Genomic DNA, 20135 nt, shown 5'->3' with positions numbered 1-20135 from the left:
AATAAATACTCAAGGAAAAATTTTTCAGAGTTGGTAGCTACCTTGGGCTACATGTCACTTAAAATAAAGACTGAAGGTAGTCAGTATATAGGCAGATAAGGACGTTTTCAGTAGGAGGCCAATATCCTCACCAGTACACACATTCATGCAAAGGAAAACTGTATTGTGTAAATGCTTCTGCCAATTTTTGATCACATAGGTTTGTTCCTGAAGTTAGAGGGTAAGCGTGTAACTATTAATTGAAGGACCATTGAAGTCTGAACATTTCTCTTCATCTATTGGGTCTTGATTTATCTTTAATGTATATTTAATGTATATACTTACATATTTACATGGATAAAGAAGCCTGAAGTAGTTCAATGAAGTCTTTATAGGAAACTATACATCCATGCATAGCTACGACATCACCCTCCCTTCCCTGTGCAGATACCTTGATGCTATAGGGTGACAGAACGCCTATGCTTTTGATGCATGTTTTCATTCTGAATTTGACGTCACAACAGACAGCACATGCTACACTTAAACCATCTCTTATTTCTGTTTTAGGTATATGAAAAGGTTGCCTATCTCCTGACAGACTTAGGTATGTAGGTCTGCCTTCATGGTATGGTTCTTGCTAGCTGTGGCATATACCTCTGTACTTCCATAAAATAAGGGATTGAAAACTTTATCTGTGCATAGTATGATTCTGCCATTTCCCTAACCAAGTGAGAGATATCAGAAAAAGAAATGAAATTATTATTTCACTAAGGAAATAATGAAAAAGAAAGATATTTAATCTTCTGCTTTTTTGTGTGTGTTTGATAGTATATTAACATTTATAGTATATTTAAAAACTGACATTTGTAATGGAACAAAAGTCAAAACATATTCTTTCCTAGACTGCTAATAGTGATTTTTTTTCCAGTTTTCCCAAATGCTTGGTGGTTGTTGTTTGTTTACAGTTTGTTAATGTGTATTTTAATAGGGAAAAAATGGGCTAAGATAAAACTACATTTTCTAAGATAAAAATATTAAGTCATAAATTTAAAGTAGCTCTGATTTTGTCACATTAAAAATTTATACTGAAGCCTTTAGTCATGATTCATAGAGGTAAAACTTTCTAGCTTATAGAAAACAAGAAAGCAAAGGCAGCGTTTAAGATCTACTATGTGAATATGTTACCTTTTAGGGTTTCTTCTTGCATGTTCTATTTTAGCCCATGTCCAAATGTGCAGTTGATCTTGTAGTAGTTTAAAAGCAAGCTCGGTGCTTAAATTTAACGGCTCCCTCTTCTGGTTCAAGTACTGAATGGTTTCAGTGTTTCAGACAACAGGCAATTGAACGGGTTAGAAAGATTGAGGATGTACAGTAAACTTGTTCGAATTATTAAAATTTTTAATTTTTTTTTTCAGATCACACTGATTTATATTCCTACTTTTTAAATACATTTTTACAGACCAGGAAATTAGAATGAAAATAGTGATTTCATTTAAGTGTGCAAGCTGATTTTTCCCAAAATACATGAAAGAATTAAAACACACAAAAAAAAGGCTTCTTGAATCAAGCATGATGGAGCATTGGGTGTTTGAGCTGTGTAGCTCACTCCATTTCCTAAGATGTTTTATGTGAAAGAGGAGGAGAACATCTTAACTTCTGGGAGCAAGTGTCCATATGTAAGGCTGTATATTTGTATCCTAATGTAGTCATCATTAGACCAAAGTAATTAAGCAGTACAAATTTGAACTGAAAAATCCAGGCTGCTTAGACTTCTAACTCATGTATGTGCTTTACAACTTTTATCAGTGTACTATATTCTGAGTTTGATACATCCATCAGAGAAACCTGAATTTTTTACAAAAAAAAAAATAATTAATTGTTATCACCAAGTTCTAATTCAGACATAAATAATGTACTACAAACAGTAAAGAAATACATGCAAGGCAGTGCAGACCCACACAGAATACTTGTAGCCCTGCTACACATTTCTACATTTCTTTCAAAAAAAACCCCAAACAAATAAGGACCTCCATCCTTTCCTTGTGGAATTATAAACTGTTTAACACTTCACAAGAATCATGAAAGGAAAGCCTTGAGGATGAAGTAATGGTCTCACAGACGTATTTAGAAGGCAAGTTGGTTGGGTGAGAAACTGACTGTTGCTTGTCTCTTTTCCCTCTGCTTTCCTTGGCAGCCCCCATCTATTGCTCTGCTGATGCCAGGTGCTTTTGCTTTTTGTTGTAGGCTTTTTTTTTTTTTTCCCCAAGATACCTGTAGCCTTAAAATTAAAGGTTCACACTGAATTCAGAAATTGTTCATGGAAATGGAACAGGTAGCTTCCCATAGAGTTGTGATCTATTCTGTACCCAGGGGCTTGTATCTCCTTTTCCACACAAAGCCAACATAGTTTGAGCTGGGACAATGGGTTTGTGACCTGCAAACTGAACACTTTGAAGAAAAAGACACCTTAATTGCAACCTCATGAGGCCCCATGACTTGGAACCATCGCTTGTTTTGTTAGTGTTGGTGGATCTGTGAGCAAAGTTAGGCATAACTGGATTTCATTTTAGTTTATATCACGTATTGTGTCTTTCCACAGAGCACCCTAGAACAGAATCTGAATGGGAAAACAGCTTTGCCTTGAAAATGTTCCTCTTCCAGTTTGTCAACTTGAACAGCTCCATCTTTTACATCGCCTTTTTTCTTGGCAGGTAAGTTGTCTTTGCTAACTGAGCTGGAGGGAAAAGTTGCACAGAACTCATAAGTTTTCCTAATTTTATAGGTTTGAAGAAAATGCAGTGATTGTTTGAGCTGCAAGATTTAGATGCAAGTCAGTTTCTGAGGATAATTGATAGCACTACATTAACATTTTTAACTGTATGTGAGGGTTGGACCCTTGAAATATTTACTCATGAAACTAGACAAAGTGTACTTCTTAAGTGGGTCTACATACATGACTTTCCTACTAAATGAGAATTCAGTTCATTTGAAAATACAGCCACTTCCTAAATGTGGGTCTGTATTTAGCCCTGCACTAATAAACTGTAGTGATTTTTTCTTGTTTATTCCCCTTTGGTTACATTTCCCAGGATCATTTTCTATAAATATCAAATATTGTCTGGCAGGTCTTATACAAGAGTAGGAGGCAGAAATTCTGGCTCGGTTTTGTGTGTATCTTTAGCTCAGAGCATGAGATACTAGACAGGTTTAACCTTGCTTCATCTTCATTTCAATTTTGTTATGATCAGACTTACCATTCCTATATAACATAGAGTATTTCAGTTTTATAATACAATTTCACTTCAAGAATGTTTTAAAAAAAAAACAAATAAAACATCTAGTAAAGAGTAAAATATCTGCATGTTACATCCAGTGGTGCACCTCCATACAGTTCCGAAACTTCTTTGTATCTTGCTATCTCCTCTGTCTAGCAAGACCAGGCATAAAGGTCTTTCTGTCTCATTTATGAACTTTTGCTGAGGTCATGAAGAATTCTGATTCAATTCATTTGACAAGAATCTATTTGATTATGATGGGTTTGGGAGTGATGTTCTGCTTCTATGTCTGAGGGTGCAATCCAGTGCACACTTCACGTGGGCAAGAAGATCTGTGTGATGCAGTAAATTCCTATGTATTGCAGTGGCTTATCTTCTTAGAAATAGATTAGAGTCTGAATATCTAACGTCTAAAACCTCTGAAGCTAAGATTTTTGTTCTGGACATAATAAAAGCTTAGGATCACTTGCAAAATGATGTTCTTTGTTTGCATTTTGAAACTTCCATATCCTACAGATACCCAATTTAAGCCTCAATGATTTAATGTGTTTATATTTCACAAGTTTGCTCAATGGATGTTGTGAAATAAACGCTGATACAGGCTGTTCTTGGAATGTCCACTGAGAAACAGAAATCTTATTTTCCAGATTTGCAGGCCGCCCAGGAAAGTACAACAAGCTTTTTAACAGATGGAGACTGGAAGAGGTAAGCAATCCTGTTTTGTGTTCCTGTGACATTTCCATGAATAAAAAGGAAATGGCTGAAGAATATGAATTATGTTCGGTTTGAAAGATTTATTTTTCCATCTACGTGCAGTGAAGAGTAAACTCTTATTTATAGCAAAGAATAGGAAACAGGAGACGTGTTTTTCCTTCTGTGTCCTCTACCGTGCTGAGTGCCTCTGCCCCAGACATGCAGTTTCTTCTGCTTCTCTCTTTGGGAAAAACAAACAGTGACAGTCCCTTGTCTCAGAGTCACTACTAAGTCCTACAGGATTGGAATCTCCTGAATATGTGGAATTTTTGGATGGAGAGCAATGTAATGCACATATATATAGTGCTTTTCTATCAGCTTCTGAAGTTTCTGCCAGCACAGGCAAAGACATGGACTTTATGGAGTGGGTCCAGAGGCGACCACAAAAATTATCAGACGGGTGGACTACCTCTGCTACAAAGAAAGGCTGAGAGAGCTGGGGTTGTTCAGCCTGGAGAAGAGAAGGCTCAGGGGTAAAACCGTATTGTGGCCTTGCAGTACTTAAAGGAGGCTCATAAGAAAGATGGGGACAAACTTTTTAGTAGGGCTCATTGCAATGGGACAAGGGGGATTGATTTTAAACTAAAAGAGGGTAGACTCAGGCTTGATATAAGGAAGAATTTTTTTTACAATGAGAGTGGTGAAACACCAGATCAGGTTGCCCAGAGAGGCCTTAGATGCCCCATCCCTGGAAACGTTCAAGGTCAGGTTGGATGGGGCTCTGAGCAAGCAGATGTAGTCAAAGATGGCCCTGCTCGTTGCAGGAGCGTTGGAATGGATGACCTTTGGAGGCCCCTTCCAACCCAAACTATTCTATGATTCTATGATTTAAAAGAAGAAAAACAGTATTTTCAAAATTTAGCTTGAAAACGTGTTAGGATTGTATCTCCCTGGATCTCTCTACCATGCTGAAGTTCCCTCCTATCTCTGAAAAACAGGTTTCTTCTGTTGAACCTTGGTAGCCACAGAATAAAATGCCATAACATTTGTAGTCCATGGTCTAAAAAAAATTTTATGTAATTACTAAACATTTTAATTTGGCAATTTAGGTAGTTTAGCTAGTAGTACCAGAGATTCAGCTACTAAGTCTCTGTTCAAACTTAGGGTATTAAAAATGAAATATTGCTCCATTCTTTTGAAATGAATATGTATGTATCAGTCTAAATGAAATAGACTATATCATTTATCATATATGTAGAACACACACCCTTAACTTAGGTAATGTGGTCTAGTTTTTCAAGAAATAATATGGCTAAAGGTTGTTCAACTAAAGTGCATTAATATTTCTGTTATTAATATTTCTTTTAATGTTTCTGTAGCTGGAAGTTAGTGTTCTTCACTAGACATATATATTGAAGATTTTTCATTTACCCTCTGAACAAATAAAAATTAAAGAAATTATCTTGTTTAGCTATTAATCTTTTCCCATTTCATTTTAGTGTCATCCTAGTGGCTGCTTGATAGATCTGTGCTTGCAAATGGGAGTTATTATGGTTTTAAAACAAATGTGGAACAACTTCATGGAGCTAGGCTATCCGTAAGTTCAGATGTCAAATTTTCTTTTACAGCTAGTGATTATGTATTGGTGTGATTCAGTGATAAGGAAAAATATTTTTATGTTAGGAGAATGTTTTCACTGTTTGCATGGCTCAAACTGTAGCTTTATTCCCAAGGGAAGCAATAAGATAAGGCTTCTCAGGGTGTGTTAACCACCTAAATTGTTTATTGTGTTTTCATTTTCCATAATACAGAGCTGTTCAACTACTGAAAAGACTAATGGGCTAAGAGTCTTACAGTTCTCTTGAAAGTGGAAAAATATGTTTTCAGTAAAAGGTTGCTCATCAAATATTAATTTAATCAAAGTCTCAACCTTGAAAATATGTCAGAAATGGTTATGCTCACAATGTGCAACCATTCTGCAGATGAGGGGCAGCGTACTGTATTGCTGTGAGATGGATTTCTGAGAAGAAGCCTACTTGAAGTGTCAGGCTTCCTGTCTCCTCAGCCCAGCAGTGTCTTAACTCTATCTAGAATTTATTTTCAAAGATGCTTATCTTCCTTTATGGAAAGCAGTGTTTTGTTTTGACAAAACCATGGTTTGCAACTGTGGCGACAGTTGCTCTTTCAGTGACCGAGAGATCAAGAGCTAAACACTAGTTTGAGAAAAAGTAGCAGCCTGTTAATAAAAATACTTACAAGAAAATTTTTTCCCATCTTCAGTCTCTTTTCAGTAATGTCTAGAAACAAACACTGGTCTTTCATTGCCGCCTGTGTCTGTACTGGGTAATAGGTTTCATTTGTGTAACACTTTAATTTGTGAGACTGTGACCTGCTTCATATTTATAACTACTTTGTGAAAAGACCTCTGCACAGCTTTATAAAAATAAAAAAGTCTTAAATATTTGCAGCTTCAGCAACACCTTTTTAGACACTTCTTCATGCTTCATGAGAAATGCTACAGAAAAAATTCTGTAGAGCATCTAGACCTTTAGGTTTGTTCAAAAATAGTCGTATTCTACTATTCAGTATATGGTGGTATCATAGAGTTCTTAATGAGCTCCATTTACTTGGTTTGTCTTTTACAGGATTAAAAATAAAGCATCATTTATTTTTTTAATGCTCTCACTATGTGTGATTTTTTTCCCTGTTCTTTTTTTATTTAGGCATACAGATAAATCCTGTAAAAAAAAGTCTATGCAAGCAAATGGCATGTTCTGAAAAGCTTTTTTGTACAATGACTAATATGCTACATTAAAGACATAATTAAAATAGTAATGCAGAATTTTGAGAACTTTTGGAAATTCTTGGAATTGTATCTTGTATGATATTGTAAATACTTCAAAAAAATATCTAAATATACATTCATGTGCTATCCAAAATAGGCTCACTGACTGCAAAACTATACCGGCTAGTATTGTAAATTACTGAGCAAGTACAGTCAATAATACTCTGTTTATCTAATAAAGTTTATTACAGAATTGGTGGTCACGACGCAAAATGAAGAGAGGAGGGCAATTAATGGAGCATAAAGTTTCTCTGCCTCAATGGGAAAAAGACTGGAATCTGCAGCCTATGAATCTTCATGGTTTAATGGACGAATATTTAGAGATGGGTGAGTACATTTAGGGATGTGTCACTTCTTTTGAGAAACTGGGACTATGTCACATGTTGAAAGATCTTTTGCATTTCCAGTTGCTAACCACAAAAATGTCTGTCTAGTTTTACAGTTTGGCTTTACCACCATCTTCGTTGCTGCCTTCCCACTGGCACCGCTCCTGGCATTGCTTAATAATATCATAGAAATAAGGTTAGATGCGTACAAGTTTGTTACTCAGTGGCGAAGACCTATGCCTGCGAGAGCAACAGATATAGGTGAGAGAAACTACTGACTGTCACTGTCACATACCATTTATTTGTGTTTCCTTCTTCAGTGCAGCTTAACCCTTGAAATATTTCGTGCATCAAGAGTGAAGTTGATAGTGTAACCGAAAGATCTCAGTGATAACTCTCCTGTTAAGCAACAAAAGGATACTCAGTTGCTTAGTTAAGAGGACTACTCGGATTTTCTTTCCATTTTCAATAAAGGATCATAGTAGTTGGAATCTTGAAAACAGGCTAAATAGTATTTTAGGCTTCCAAATTGTGAAACTGTATGTCTTAAATGCTATCCAAAATCAGTTGAATTTAGAAATTAAATATAAGGAGTAAATTCAGTTTTGGTTTAAAACTGAACTAAATGAAAATAAGCCTTGTCTTTCAAAAATCTTCTATTTGGTCTTTATATCCAAAGATTATGGTTATACATTTGTTGCTTAACTCTTTCTTCTCGACAGGGTGTGCCCTACTGTAAGGCTTCGTCCAGGTGGAGCCACTGGTGGCAGGAATGTGGGGACACGGCTTCATCTTGACTAGCTTTTCTGACTGAATAATTCTCTCTCGACAAGAAGGGAAAACTGTGTGACTAACAATGACTTAAATATTACTAGTATGACTTCATATGACTTAATATGACTGTGAAAGACTAATGACTTTGTTGTCATTTCTCTTGTTCCTAGGTATCTGGTATGGGATTCTGGAAGGAATTGGAGTTCTGGCTGTCATCACCAACGCCTTTGTTATTGCCATTACTTCCGATTACATTCCACGTTTTGTCTATGCATACAAATATGGTCCCTGTACAGATCAAGGGTACAGACAAGAAAAGTAATTAACATACTTTTATATATACATGTATATTTCAGTGGAAGCGCACTTTTTCTCTCTTTCTGTGTTAACATACTTAACATATATCAGTAACTTTTTACCTTTTACATCTGTGCAAACCTTCACAGATGTTAAGTGCAAGTAATTCATCCATCCCAAAGAGTTTGCAAACTTACTCCACAGTTACCGAAGTGGAAAATCATGTCTTCCCTTTTGAAGGCAAACCACAGAGTTCAGTATACATCAAGCAGTTTTCTGGCTTTCTCCAGATAAGCTTTTCTTCTTTTCTGCAATAGTTCTGGACTGTCTTCTCCCACTGCACTCCCACACACATATATATCATCCCAAACCCTCTTTTAGGCTACGCCTCATTCACCCTCAAACTTCCCTGCCTGTTTTCAGAAATGCTTGCAGCCCACCTCCAGCAAGATTGGCCTTGACACTATTTAACATAACTCCATCTTTAGTGTATCTTAGCATCAAACAGGGTATCTTGCCTATCTTTGTACCACCGGGCCAGTTTCCTGCCAGACATTTACTGCTGTCCCTGAACTGTGGGTCCACCATGCTCTGTCTACCTTTCCCGCTGTCTGTCATGACCTTTTACATGATATGAACAGATCACGGTACCCATGGACATCCTTTCATTTATTTGGAGACCAATACCCTACAGGTGGTTTTGGGGGGTGGTTTTGAAGGGTGTTCTTATTTTTTTTCTTTTTAATATGGGAATCAGGGTTACCTTGAGAAAAGGAAGCATCACTTTGCTAATACAGCGTGTGTTACAAGCACAACTTATCTTGGTTTTTGTGCAGGAGGTTGGGTAAGAGTGAAAGCATCAAGGCCTGTCCAGCAAGCCAGTACCGCTTCATTCATAGAGCATGCCTCAGCTCAAACCTCAGCGGTCTGCCCTTCCTTCCCTCGTTGCTCCATCTCTAATGATTCAAAATAGACATTTACGCTTCCTGTGGTGTCACAGGAAGAGAGAATTTAAGGGCAAAAATAGTGAAGCAGGATAGGGTGAAAAGAGACAATATCAGAGCAACATTAGTGCTTAATGTGCACTACCCTTTTAATAGAGAACTACATAATTCTATTTCTTCTTTTGCCAGTAGTGATTCGAGGTGTCACAGCAAACCTGAAAGTTCAGGGGGTGTAGTAGGATCCCTGATGCATCTCTTTTAAAATGTTCTTTGCCTTTCAGAATGCTCTTTGTTGAATTACAGGACAGATTTCCGAGGAGATGGGATGTCTTATATGGCCATGATTTTCCAGGAAAAGACAAAAATTTCACTCCTACAGTCATAATTCAATGTATTTATGTGGTTTCTGTCATTAATAGTCATAAGTTGTTGCCTTTCAGATGGCCGATTGGTATATATGCACTGTTCATTTTACTGTTGGTGAAAATTCTTTGATTCAAGCCATAAAACCTGTCATTTGTTGCTATATGCTGCATGATTGGTGGCAGATTCTGCAAGGATGTTAAATTATTCTCCTCTCTGCCTCTCTAGCCATCTTTCTAAGTTCAGTAATTTTAAGAGAGTGAAGAATGCTAGCAACAATTCTTGGTTTATATCTGCTGGTAGATAAGAAGCAAACCCATGAAAAGTGCTGAAAATAGATTTTTAAACTGCATTATCCCTGAAACAGGTGTTATTTGTTCCTTTCCAATAAAATTTGCCTTCTCCGCTTAAAATTTTAGAACTGCTTTTGTCCTGATAAGCAAATAGTATGTTTGCAATACATGACAGCAGAATATGTTTCCATACAGGATCTATGCTATATAACCACTTTATGAAGAAGGTCCTGACCCTGTCTTTCTTTCAGATGCTTAAAAGGATATGTCAACAGCAGTTTGTCAGTATTTGATTTGAGTGAACTCGGGATGGGATACTCAGGATACTGCCGGTATGTTTCAATGCTCTCCCTTCTTGTAATACAGGCATATACATTAATATAGATATTAAATGGAAATTCAGTGCTTAAATTACTGGCATAATAATTTCTTTTTTGTCTGTGAAAGCATTGGAGTTCAAGTTTGTTCAGTGTGGAAGTCTTAGGTGCAAACACCGTGTGTTAGGGCGCAATAGTAACACATGGGAAACCTGTGTTCTGAGTTTTTCCAGGACTTCTGTAACCTGTATCTTGTGTGCCTTTATGAATTATTTCATTTCAAAGTTACCTAGCTGCCAAGAAGGATACAATTTCTCATTTCAGTTTTGTTAAGCATTCTGAGGTCTATTAAATAAAATTATATATTTTTTTGTTTGGCTCTAACCCAGGTCAGGATCCCAAACAGTTACACAAGGTGAATACAAGAAATTCAGCATTAAATTAAATCCTTCTGGTTTCAGATTTAGTTTTACAGTGAGAGTTAGCTTGAGTTGACTAAGGACTTACAGAATCACGTTACACTTATGCAAACCTTGTCTGGAAAATCTCAGATCCTTATAAGCAAAGATAAGAACCAATTTGGAGTTAACGCTTTTGAACTTAACACTCCAAGGCGCAGCTTTGTAGCAACAAAAGAAGTTGTTTGCTCTGGATTTTTGGAGCAAAGAGTGCCATCTTATAAGCAGCCCTATTTAATTGCCTATACTGTGGACTATTATTCTCCTTTTCTGTTTAATTCCTTCTGAACCGTGTTTTCACTTCAGTTTCTCTGCTTTCAACCGGATCTGGGAGAGAGTGCTCTTCACCCTGTTCAGGTTTTCTAGCACGGACTAACTTACTGGGTATTTCTTTGCTTTACAGGTACAGAGATTACAGAGCCCCACCATGGAGTTCAACTCCATATGAATTCACGTTGCAGTTCTGGCACGTCCTGGCAGCGCGGCTGGCCTTCATCATAGTATTTGAGGTTAGTCATGGAAAGGAACAGTTCCTTTCAACCTCTTCAAGGTTTAAAATGATTTTTTTAAAGTAGTCCCATGAAAAAAATTTCAGTATCATCAACAGCTTGTTTGTTACAATCAAGAGAGGAAAAAAAAAAAAAAAAAGCCCTCCCCAAACCGTTGTCAGTCAGCTGCTTCAAACTGCATTGACAGAGTATGCGCTGATTTTAGAGTCCCTCCAAAATTCGTATTTCCTTAACAGTCATCTTATACAGCATGTTGGTTCACAAGCAAATCTTTTGTGTTTTATTGAAAAAGAAGAAATGCAACTTACGTGTACATTAAGCACAGTTATTACAAGTTAAAATCTGCGTCAGGAAAATAAGACATGATTCTAGCCTAATATCAAATCAAAATGCTTGTACTACCTTTGAAGAGTGTATTACATACTGACCAGGAATCTGGTTACTTTGATTACAAGCTTTTCCCAAAGACTGCTTGCAGGTTATTGAGACTAGCATACCCTGCAGTCATGTCTTCATTTAAGTCACTAGCTATACCCTTAGTTTTGCTTTTCAGAAGACTTCAGCATTTTCACATTTCTGATAGACAGCTTCTTTACTCCCCTCTGTGTGTGTGTGTATGTATTAAAAAAGGGAAGGAGCTGGTTTCTAGTGATTAATTGAATCTCAGTTCCAGTTTTCCCACAGACGTTTAGTCCCTAAAACGTGGCCTGAGGAATGAATATGCATCTTTGAAGCAATTATTTTTGTTGTTCTTTTCAGCACCTTGTTTTTGGAATTAAGTCTTTCATTGCCTACCTGATTCCAGACATGCCCAAAGACTTGTGTGACAGAATGAGGAGAGAGAAGTACTTAGTCCAGGAAATGATGTATGAGGCTGAACTGGAGCATTTGCAGAGAGAAAGGAAAAAGAATGGCAAACAGTATCACCATGAATGGCCTTAGTCACTACTATGCTGCAACAAAAACACTGTTTGGAAATTGAAGAGTGCAGTTTACAAAATGAAGTCAGAGTGGCATCAGCGTGTGAGAATCACGGTGTATATATGTTCTTGCTGGGCGGTACAGTTGCAGGCTTTGGAGGGAATAGGAAAACAGATGCTTTGACGAAGAAAATGAAAAGCCCTACCTGTAACTCGACTGCGGTGAGCACCAAGGAGAGTTGGCACTCGGGAATGTGCAGAGAAATTAAAAATTTGGATACTTTGGTTTTCAAAAAGGCAATGAGTTTTCATGCTGTTCGTGAAGATACTAACAGCCTAATGAAATTTAAAAATTGCCTGTGAGTTTATACAGTAAGGGCATGACTAAAACCAACTTACATGATATCCACTACTTCTACAGCTTCTGATTGCTCAGCTCCATCTGTAATGCCTCTGAAGAAAAGAGCAATTGTTGCCTTTGTGGCCATAACTTGGTATAAATGATCTTTCAGGCTTACTGTTTTGTCAGGTTTGTCCTAGTCTCTTGTTGAGATTGCGGATGTGGTCCTACCCTAAGAAAGGGGTCGATGGCTGCTTAATATATACTATGCAGTTCAAGATTTGCACATCAGTGTCATCAATTTATCCTTCTAGTTGAAAACCAAAAATTCTAAATTCAAAGAGAAAACAGCAGCTCTAAAAGAATGCATTGCATTGCCCACATTGCAGCTATATTTGAAAATGATGTGGCTGTTGAGTTGTCTTTCCACTTTTCTGTGCAGAAAGGCCACCTCCACACACTTCCAGGGTGAAAGAACTGTCATTTCCATGCTCTGATGCAGCATGCAGATGTCTAACTGTGTTACTGTTTCTTTTGACCTGTCTGGGCAATGATTTCATGACTTCACAGAATGCTACTTTGAAATATTCTCATACAGTGCAGATGACTTCGTCCTCAATATACAATTAACTCTTTATAGTATGCAAGCTTATGCAGATATATATCAGACATACAGTATAACGTTGTGACTTGCTTGTTCAAGGGAAGGAGAAGCAGAGCACTTTATAACAATGCTCTTGTTGTAATAGTAAATGTTCCAGTAACATGCACTTCTTTTATTGGCCTAAATAAGTCAAAGCATGGGAGTTAGATACAGACAGATATGTATACAGATTGTATATAAATGCACACACACACATACAGGTTACTTTTAGATTTTTTATTATTATTATTATTTGTACACCTTCTTACAGTTTTGGGGGGCTTTTTGGATGAAATCACTATAAAAGGTAGTGTTCATGTAAAGAATCAAATTTCAGTTTTTATGTGCATACAGTATACAGCAGTGTTGGTATGGTTATAGTCACATTTTGGTGATGAAATTGTCTATTACTAACATTTCATAATATGGGAAAAGATAAGCCCTCAATTTCAACAAGGGTGCGAGGTTACCTTGCAGAGAAGGGAGCGAAGGAACAGAATGATTCTAATTCTGTTTCTCTTGCACAATTTTAAATAATGCTTCTCTATATTGGATGAGAAAAAATTAAGAAATGAAGAGTCACAAAGTACAGTAACTCTAAAGGCTGCAAATTTTAGCATATTTTTAGGGATAAAGCTGCAGCAAAATCACTGCTGACAGAAATGAAGAGATGTGTATTTTAAGTACTTACAATACCCTATTGAACCAAATAATGTGATTCCAGAATTCATTTGCATGTATTAGCACAATCATTTTATTTTATTATGCCATATAAAATTAATTTTAAGAGTCAAGAGCCCATCACAGTGGTTGAGAACATTCTATTTTGTCCAGAGGGCCTAGCATCAGACCTTAAGTTCTTTAGTCATTTGGTCATATTAATGAGATTTCTTGGTTAATTCCAGCTCTCTGTGACCAGACAAGGCAACTGTAGGAGAACCTACAGTATTGCACAAAGGAGGAAAGGAATTGGAAGGTATGATCTAATCAGATATATTACCCATTAGTTCTGTGGTAAAGGGCTGGTGGAACTCAGCTTCCCGTATTTTGGAAAGGCTGTTTTGTTCCTCTATATTCTGGGTTGTGTGTTGAGTTCCTCAGGAGTCCTCATCAGAAGTAATTAATGCACTCTCCTCAGTGCTTTTATAATCACACAGTTTGATTTGATTTATTGTGTCTCTCTTTCATTCTGTGGATTTTCAAGCGTCGTTTGACAGCATTAACCGTCTGTCACAGCTTCTGTTCCTGTGCCACATAGTGATAGTACTGAAGTTCTTCAGAAGGTCACAGATGAGCTTCCTTTTTAATGTTTTCTGTAAAAAACAAAACACTTTGGCTGGCCCAAGGTATAAAGATACATGATAAAATTAGGCAAGAATCAGAAATATTGATTATTTTATACTTTCCTGTTTCTGCTGCAGATATTGGCACATGTCAGCGCATACTTAAGCAAATTCCAATTGGACTTAAAAATCACATAGGAAAGGAAACCTTTCTGTATTTGACATCTAAATATATATATATATATATATATATATATAAAAAAAATGATTTTCAACACCGGTGAATAGGAGTTTATCAAAGGCTAGTATGTTGATCTGACATTGTGCATTTTATGCACTGGGAAAGCACAAGAAGTGTTGGAGAAACACTGTGTGTGTTGCGTATTTTTGGAGGAAATCAGCAATGTCTAATGGTTTTGCCACTATCTAACCATTTGCTTAAGCTGAGGAAACTTTTTGCTAGACTTTGTTTAGTATGCTCTTTGCATTGACTGCACGTTATTTTACTAAAGTATAAGGCACACACTGTCCTCAGGAATAATGTATTTTATGAATGGTGAATGGTCTTTTCATATTCTAAATATTGTCTTTCCAAACAAATGATCAGTATGAATAGACTGTGCATGCAAGCTGCGTTTGTGAAATCTGACAAAGCTTTAGAACTTCAATTTGTGCAAAAATGCTTTAGATCATTGCAGATCTAATCTATGACAACTTTGCTCTATGCATGCGCCCTTAGAGAGACTGCATGAGCAACTAGGTATTTTTAAATACAAGGATTAGTTCACAATGTCTTAATTATTCCTAACCGAATCCCATGTCTTGATTCAGACAAAAGAAATTTCCATTTCAGAAATAGCAAAAAGTCCGCATACATTATACACATCTCATTTCTTATGACTTTGTATTCTAAATTTGTGCCTAATGTGTGAGATCTGAATTCTGGTGACTAAAAAAACGGAAAAAAATAATCCTGCTTCATTAGCCATCCTAATGAGAGGTTTCTTCTTAGAGCTCAAAGTCTGTCTCCACACACATTAAGAGCTCAGTATTCACAACAGAGCTCTAACAGGGTTGCCTGAAGACTGAGCACAGGTTCTCCGTGGGTTCTGCTGTAATTCAGTTTCCTTACCAGAAACACAGCACAGTAATCGAGCATCCTGGTAGAGCACTAATATTTGGAAACAAGGCAAACCACATGATGGCTATTTTAAAATTTTTCTTTCCTACCCCTTTTTGTTAAAGGATTTCTAGAGAAAATTTAGATGAACTTTGAAGTTAATATTGATGATGACAAGGCTAAAATTTCCATAGTTATGATGGACCATAAGTGGGGTTTTTGTTAGATGTTTCTTTGGAAGTATATCTTCATTACTACAAAACACACATTAGCTGTTGCTGTGCCCTTTTCCGACAGCAGCGTGTCTTAAATTGTATTCTGAGGATCAGTTAGGCTTGATTGTGTCCTTCAGAAAGCTTAAAAAAAAGTTAATAATCAAAACCAGTGAAAATAGGTTAATAAGTATATCTCTTAAGGCATAAATTCATAAATCTCCTGAAGTTGCCTAAAAAGTTCTGCAGAATGAAAAGTATCTTGGGAAACACAACTTTGAGTGTTAATATGGGGAAATTTGGTGACATTTTATTCTTAATATGCTATTAAGATGGTCACTTTAATGTAAGTAGTGCACACCTGCTGTTTCCTCGCTGTGGCTTCTTCCACACCAGATTTCAAATGGCAGTGCAGCCAGAGAGAATTTCTGGAGCCGTGAGGTCCAGTGGCATTACCTGCAAAGTCCTACATGAATCATGGGACTTACTAATCTTTTGCATTATGTCACAGTTTGTTCAGGGACAAATGACTACACACATATTTAGCAACATCATATAATTTTGATTAACTGAAAATCACCCACGTCCATAAATTGAAAAGAAATGTTTGATACATAATTAACTTGCAAGTGTCACAAATTTTCATTAAAACAATTATAAGCTAGATTTTTTTATATACACTGGGCAATGGCCTTATCAATAAAACTCATTTTATATGAACAGCTAAATATGAAGGCAATAAAGTTAATGGAAAAATCAAACAATCATCTTTTCTATTAAGCGTTACATAGGAGAAAAGGGACAGAGATAAAAATAGTCGTATCAACAATCTCTTACAGTGCAGTGGTACTTCCAGAGGCATTTTAGGTTCTGTAATCCTCATAAACTACTTTATGTTTACTAAGCAACTCATGTTGCTTATTTGGGGGTAAACGTTGAAACAAATACACAGCCAGCCTTTCATAATAATGTTTATTTGGTGTTAAGGCTGACACTAGAATTCCAACAAATTTCCACATTTAGACAGAGTAGTTATTTTGTTAGTTCCAATGCATACTTTGTCTGATGAAAATGCATGCAGTGACACTTTTTGAAAGCGTTTAAGTGAGCTGCAAGCCTAAATTCCTGTGGTGGAAAATTTAGCAGCTTGAAAAGATCCCCAAGTCTGTTCATAGTTGACCTCAGGCTTGTAAAGCCCGTGTTCTGCTGGGGTAAGGTGCACCAGGCCCACGTGCGGAGCGGGGAGTGAGCAGGGGAAGCAAAGCTCTCCTCTTCGCTGACTTTTTCTCCAGAACTCCGACAGGTTCTGCAGAACAAGGGTTTGGAGATGGAGGATGGTGACAGCTCTCTTGATCCTTTTCTTTTTCTCGTCTGGCTCAGTTTTTGACTTAGCCTCAGTGTTTTATTAAACGATGCCTTCTTGCTGACAGTCTGATTTGCAGAGTGATTCTGTAGCTGCAGAATTATTTACAGGATCGTTTGGGATGTCCTTAATGAGAAGCCAGAGCAGAAAGCACACAAATCCTAGTGTGTCTGGTGCTTTTTACAAGTTGGTATGCATTGGACAGAGCGATGCGGGGAAGCAGGGGGTGCATCTGTGGGTGCCGTTAGGCCACTCCATTACAGGATCTGTCCTTTCTGACCACCACACTTTGCACTCCTTGTGTCCCTCCCTACACGCACACATACAGCTCAAATACCCTACACAATTCTAGCATTTTAAAATTTATATAATAGACTCATGCTGACAATTTTTCTCTCGTATTGACATTTCAACCACATTGACCAGTAATTTGCATCGGCATGATTTTGGCATAATCATGATAGCACAATGGTACCACAGCAGCACAAAGTTATAATGGCACAACTGGGAACTGTAGAGAAATCACTTCGCTATTCCATGTTATACAGGAACTTTTTAAATCCAGGACTGGGATTTAGTCTTGAAATGTTAATGTTAATTTAGTCATGAATTCCCTCCTCACTACACTGGAAATTACCTTGTTTTAGTTCTGTTGGCTTGTTCTACCTTTTTGCCATAACCCTTAGAATGTTACGTGTTCTCTGTAGTTTGCTTTCTTATTGCCGTGAGCTAGTTGTTAGGATGCTACTGGCTGGGAAATTAGGATTAAACCCAATGCAGTCTCAAGTTGATGAGATTCTAACCACTGAGAACACACTGAATTTTCTGTTAATAATGAAAAATAACTTCAGATCACCTTTTTATTTTAAGTTCTATTTAGATGACTCGGAGTTTTGTATTGAAAAAACTTCCAAACTGTTGGCTCTGATTTTTACCTAGAGTAGTATCACTGAAATTTCAGTTCTTTGAAATAATCTCATGTAAAATCTAACTGAATGACATAGTTCAGTCATTTTTTACTCTGATAGTCCTGGCTAACTTGCAGCGTCATGATCGTAACAGATTTCTTAAAATGTGTATATATTTGAAATTTATGTAATATTTAAATACAACTTGGTTTCTAAGTAAGGAATAAGAATAAAATTTCAACTATTTTTTCTATTCATAAGTCCACACTTTGTAATTAATATTTAAAATAAAATTACAGTACCACAGAGCGTTTTAGAGAAGTTGACTTTTATTCACTACAAGCTAGAAGTTCCTCTGGCGTGTCAGCTTTCGGTTTCTTTTGTGTTTTAAGATTACTTTTACAAGCTGAGATGTACCCCAGAACTAAAAGAATTCACTGAGGAAAAAGCTGTTGGTCTGATTAACTATTGTAAGACACTTTTGGCATAAATTTGTCTTTGAGATGCTGTTTACGTTATCAAGGTTTACATGTACAAATGCAACTACTTACTGTATCATACACATTTGAATATTGCATTTTTTCAGTAATAAACTTGGATATCTTTGAAAGAGGCTTTGAGCTGCTTCATTATTCCAAATATTCAAAGTTAATTAAAATAATCATATACTTGAAAAGTTAGTGCTCGTGAGCCTTCAAACGACGGTATTGTAAGGAAGTAATGTAAGGGTTAGACTTGTCTCAGACACTTTGAACTTTTAGCAATTAAATACACAGTGTGGTCTCAAGGCACATGTAGACTCACTTTTCAGATTTTGAGTCAATCATTTATGGTCTGCTGCTTTCACTAGTGACTAACAATCTCTTGAATTTAAGCTGTTGTTTTAGAATTTACATGTTCCTAGTTTCTTAATCTCATTTTCTCAACTCAAGTCCACAGGCTAGCTCTTCTCTGGAAGGCTCAGTGGCGCAAGATGTAAATGAAGTGAGAAGATAAGAAGATAATTAAACAACACTGACATGAATATTTAATCGGAATGGTAATTTTTCTGAATTCCAGTTCTGCTAGGCCACGTCCTTAAATCTTGGTAGAAGACTGAATAATGAACTACTGATTAACAATGTTAGCCATCATACCTAAGTCCACGTGTTGGACTCAGTTAAACCCTGTGGAATGCCTGGCTCCTTTACAAATAGAGAAATCACTTGGGCGCGATGAGCAGCTTTAGTTGAAACAAAACTAGTCCAGAAATACGAAGTTCAAGAGAAATTCTTCAGGTTACATCTTCAAAGGTGTTTTGAGAGAATACAATTCTAGCTGACCTAACTCACTTTCCTTTTTTTTTTTTAAATCTATAGCGAATCCTGTGTAAAGGTGTTGCTTAGCTCGTGAAAAAATACTGAAAAATCAAACTGCATCTTCCAGCATGCAGAGCATAACAATACTGCGGTGAATTAGCACCTCAAGAAATATTCAGAGCAGACCTGGTTGTTGTCACAGTTAGAAGTCTCTGAATCAGGTATCTTCCAACTACTAGTGGAGCGATTTTTTTCACGCACCGTGTAGCTTCACATTGGTGTTTTGAACCGCTTCCCATGCAAAATTATGTATGTCTTTAAGCATGCTAGTTAGGATCTCTTAGCATAACCTAAGCAACCGTGTGTGTGGCCATGACATATAAATGCACGATAGCATTATTTCCTGAGTTTCCATCTCTCCCTTGCTAACCATACCGAGGGGGGAGACATGAAAGGAAAGCACGCCGCGTGAGACAGCAGGCTGCCAGCCAGACTCAGCTGTAAGGTTTTATGAGACTGTAAAAGTTGTGTAGAAGGGATTAACACAAATATTGACTTAATTCTCAGTTGGTTGACAAACTGTCTTTTGCAAGCAAGGCAGTACGTTTACAGACCATTCCCAGAGGTGGGGCATGAATGCAGACAGGGGAGGTAAGTTCAAGAACCAGGTTGACTGAGTTCTCCTTAATAAAGATGGTCATTGATAAACCAAAAGCAACAGCTGGGCTCTTCAAAGCAATATAAGCCAAATATATCTGCTGGGTCCATAACTGAGTTGTCCTCGGTATTTTCATTCAGTCTGTTCCATTCAGTTGTGAGTTTTGTTTAAAGACAAATATATTCATCCAAAAAACTACATCCAAAAGTTTATCAAGGTGAGAAGTGGTCTGTTAAGTTGCGACAGGCAAATTTTAGAGGAAATGTGTTTCACTGAAACAGAGCGCTTGGTAGACTAGGTACCTTCTTCAATGACTT

At 37.0% G+C, this 20135-nt stretch overlaps 1 protein-coding gene across 1 annotated transcript in view; it reads left to right on the top strand.

The window, feature by feature from the left end:
• Positions 1-18472, top strand: part of ANO3 (anoctamin 3) — a 138141-nt gene extending 119669 nt beyond the window's left edge. Inside the window, exons 18-27 of the mRNA XM_037403195.1 lie at positions 547-583; positions 2579-2690; positions 3902-3959; positions 5447-5544; positions 6974-7119; positions 7227-7379; positions 8063-8210; positions 10041-10121; positions 10968-11073; positions 11833-18472. Coding sequence (XP_037259092.1) covers positions 547-583; positions 2579-2690; positions 3902-3959; positions 5447-5544; positions 6974-7119; positions 7227-7379; positions 8063-8210; positions 10041-10121; positions 10968-11073; positions 11833-12015 — 1122 coding nt within the window. The 3' untranslated portion in view covers positions 12016-18472. The remainder of the gene's footprint in view (positions 1-546; positions 584-2578; positions 2691-3901; positions 3960-5446; positions 5545-6973; positions 7120-7226; positions 7380-8062; positions 8211-10040; positions 10122-10967; positions 11074-11832) is intronic.
• Positions 18473-20135: the final 1663 nt, after the last annotated feature.

This window comes from Falco rusticolus, chromosome 10 (genome assembly GCF_015220075.1).
Source record: "Falco rusticolus isolate bFalRus1 chromosome 10, bFalRus1.pri, whole genome shotgun sequence".
Lineage (NCBI taxonomy): Eukaryota > Metazoa > Chordata > Aves > Falconiformes > Falconidae > Falco > Falco rusticolus.
The sequence above is the reverse complement of the archived record's forward strand: the minus strand, read 5'-3'. Positions and strand labels throughout refer to the sequence as shown.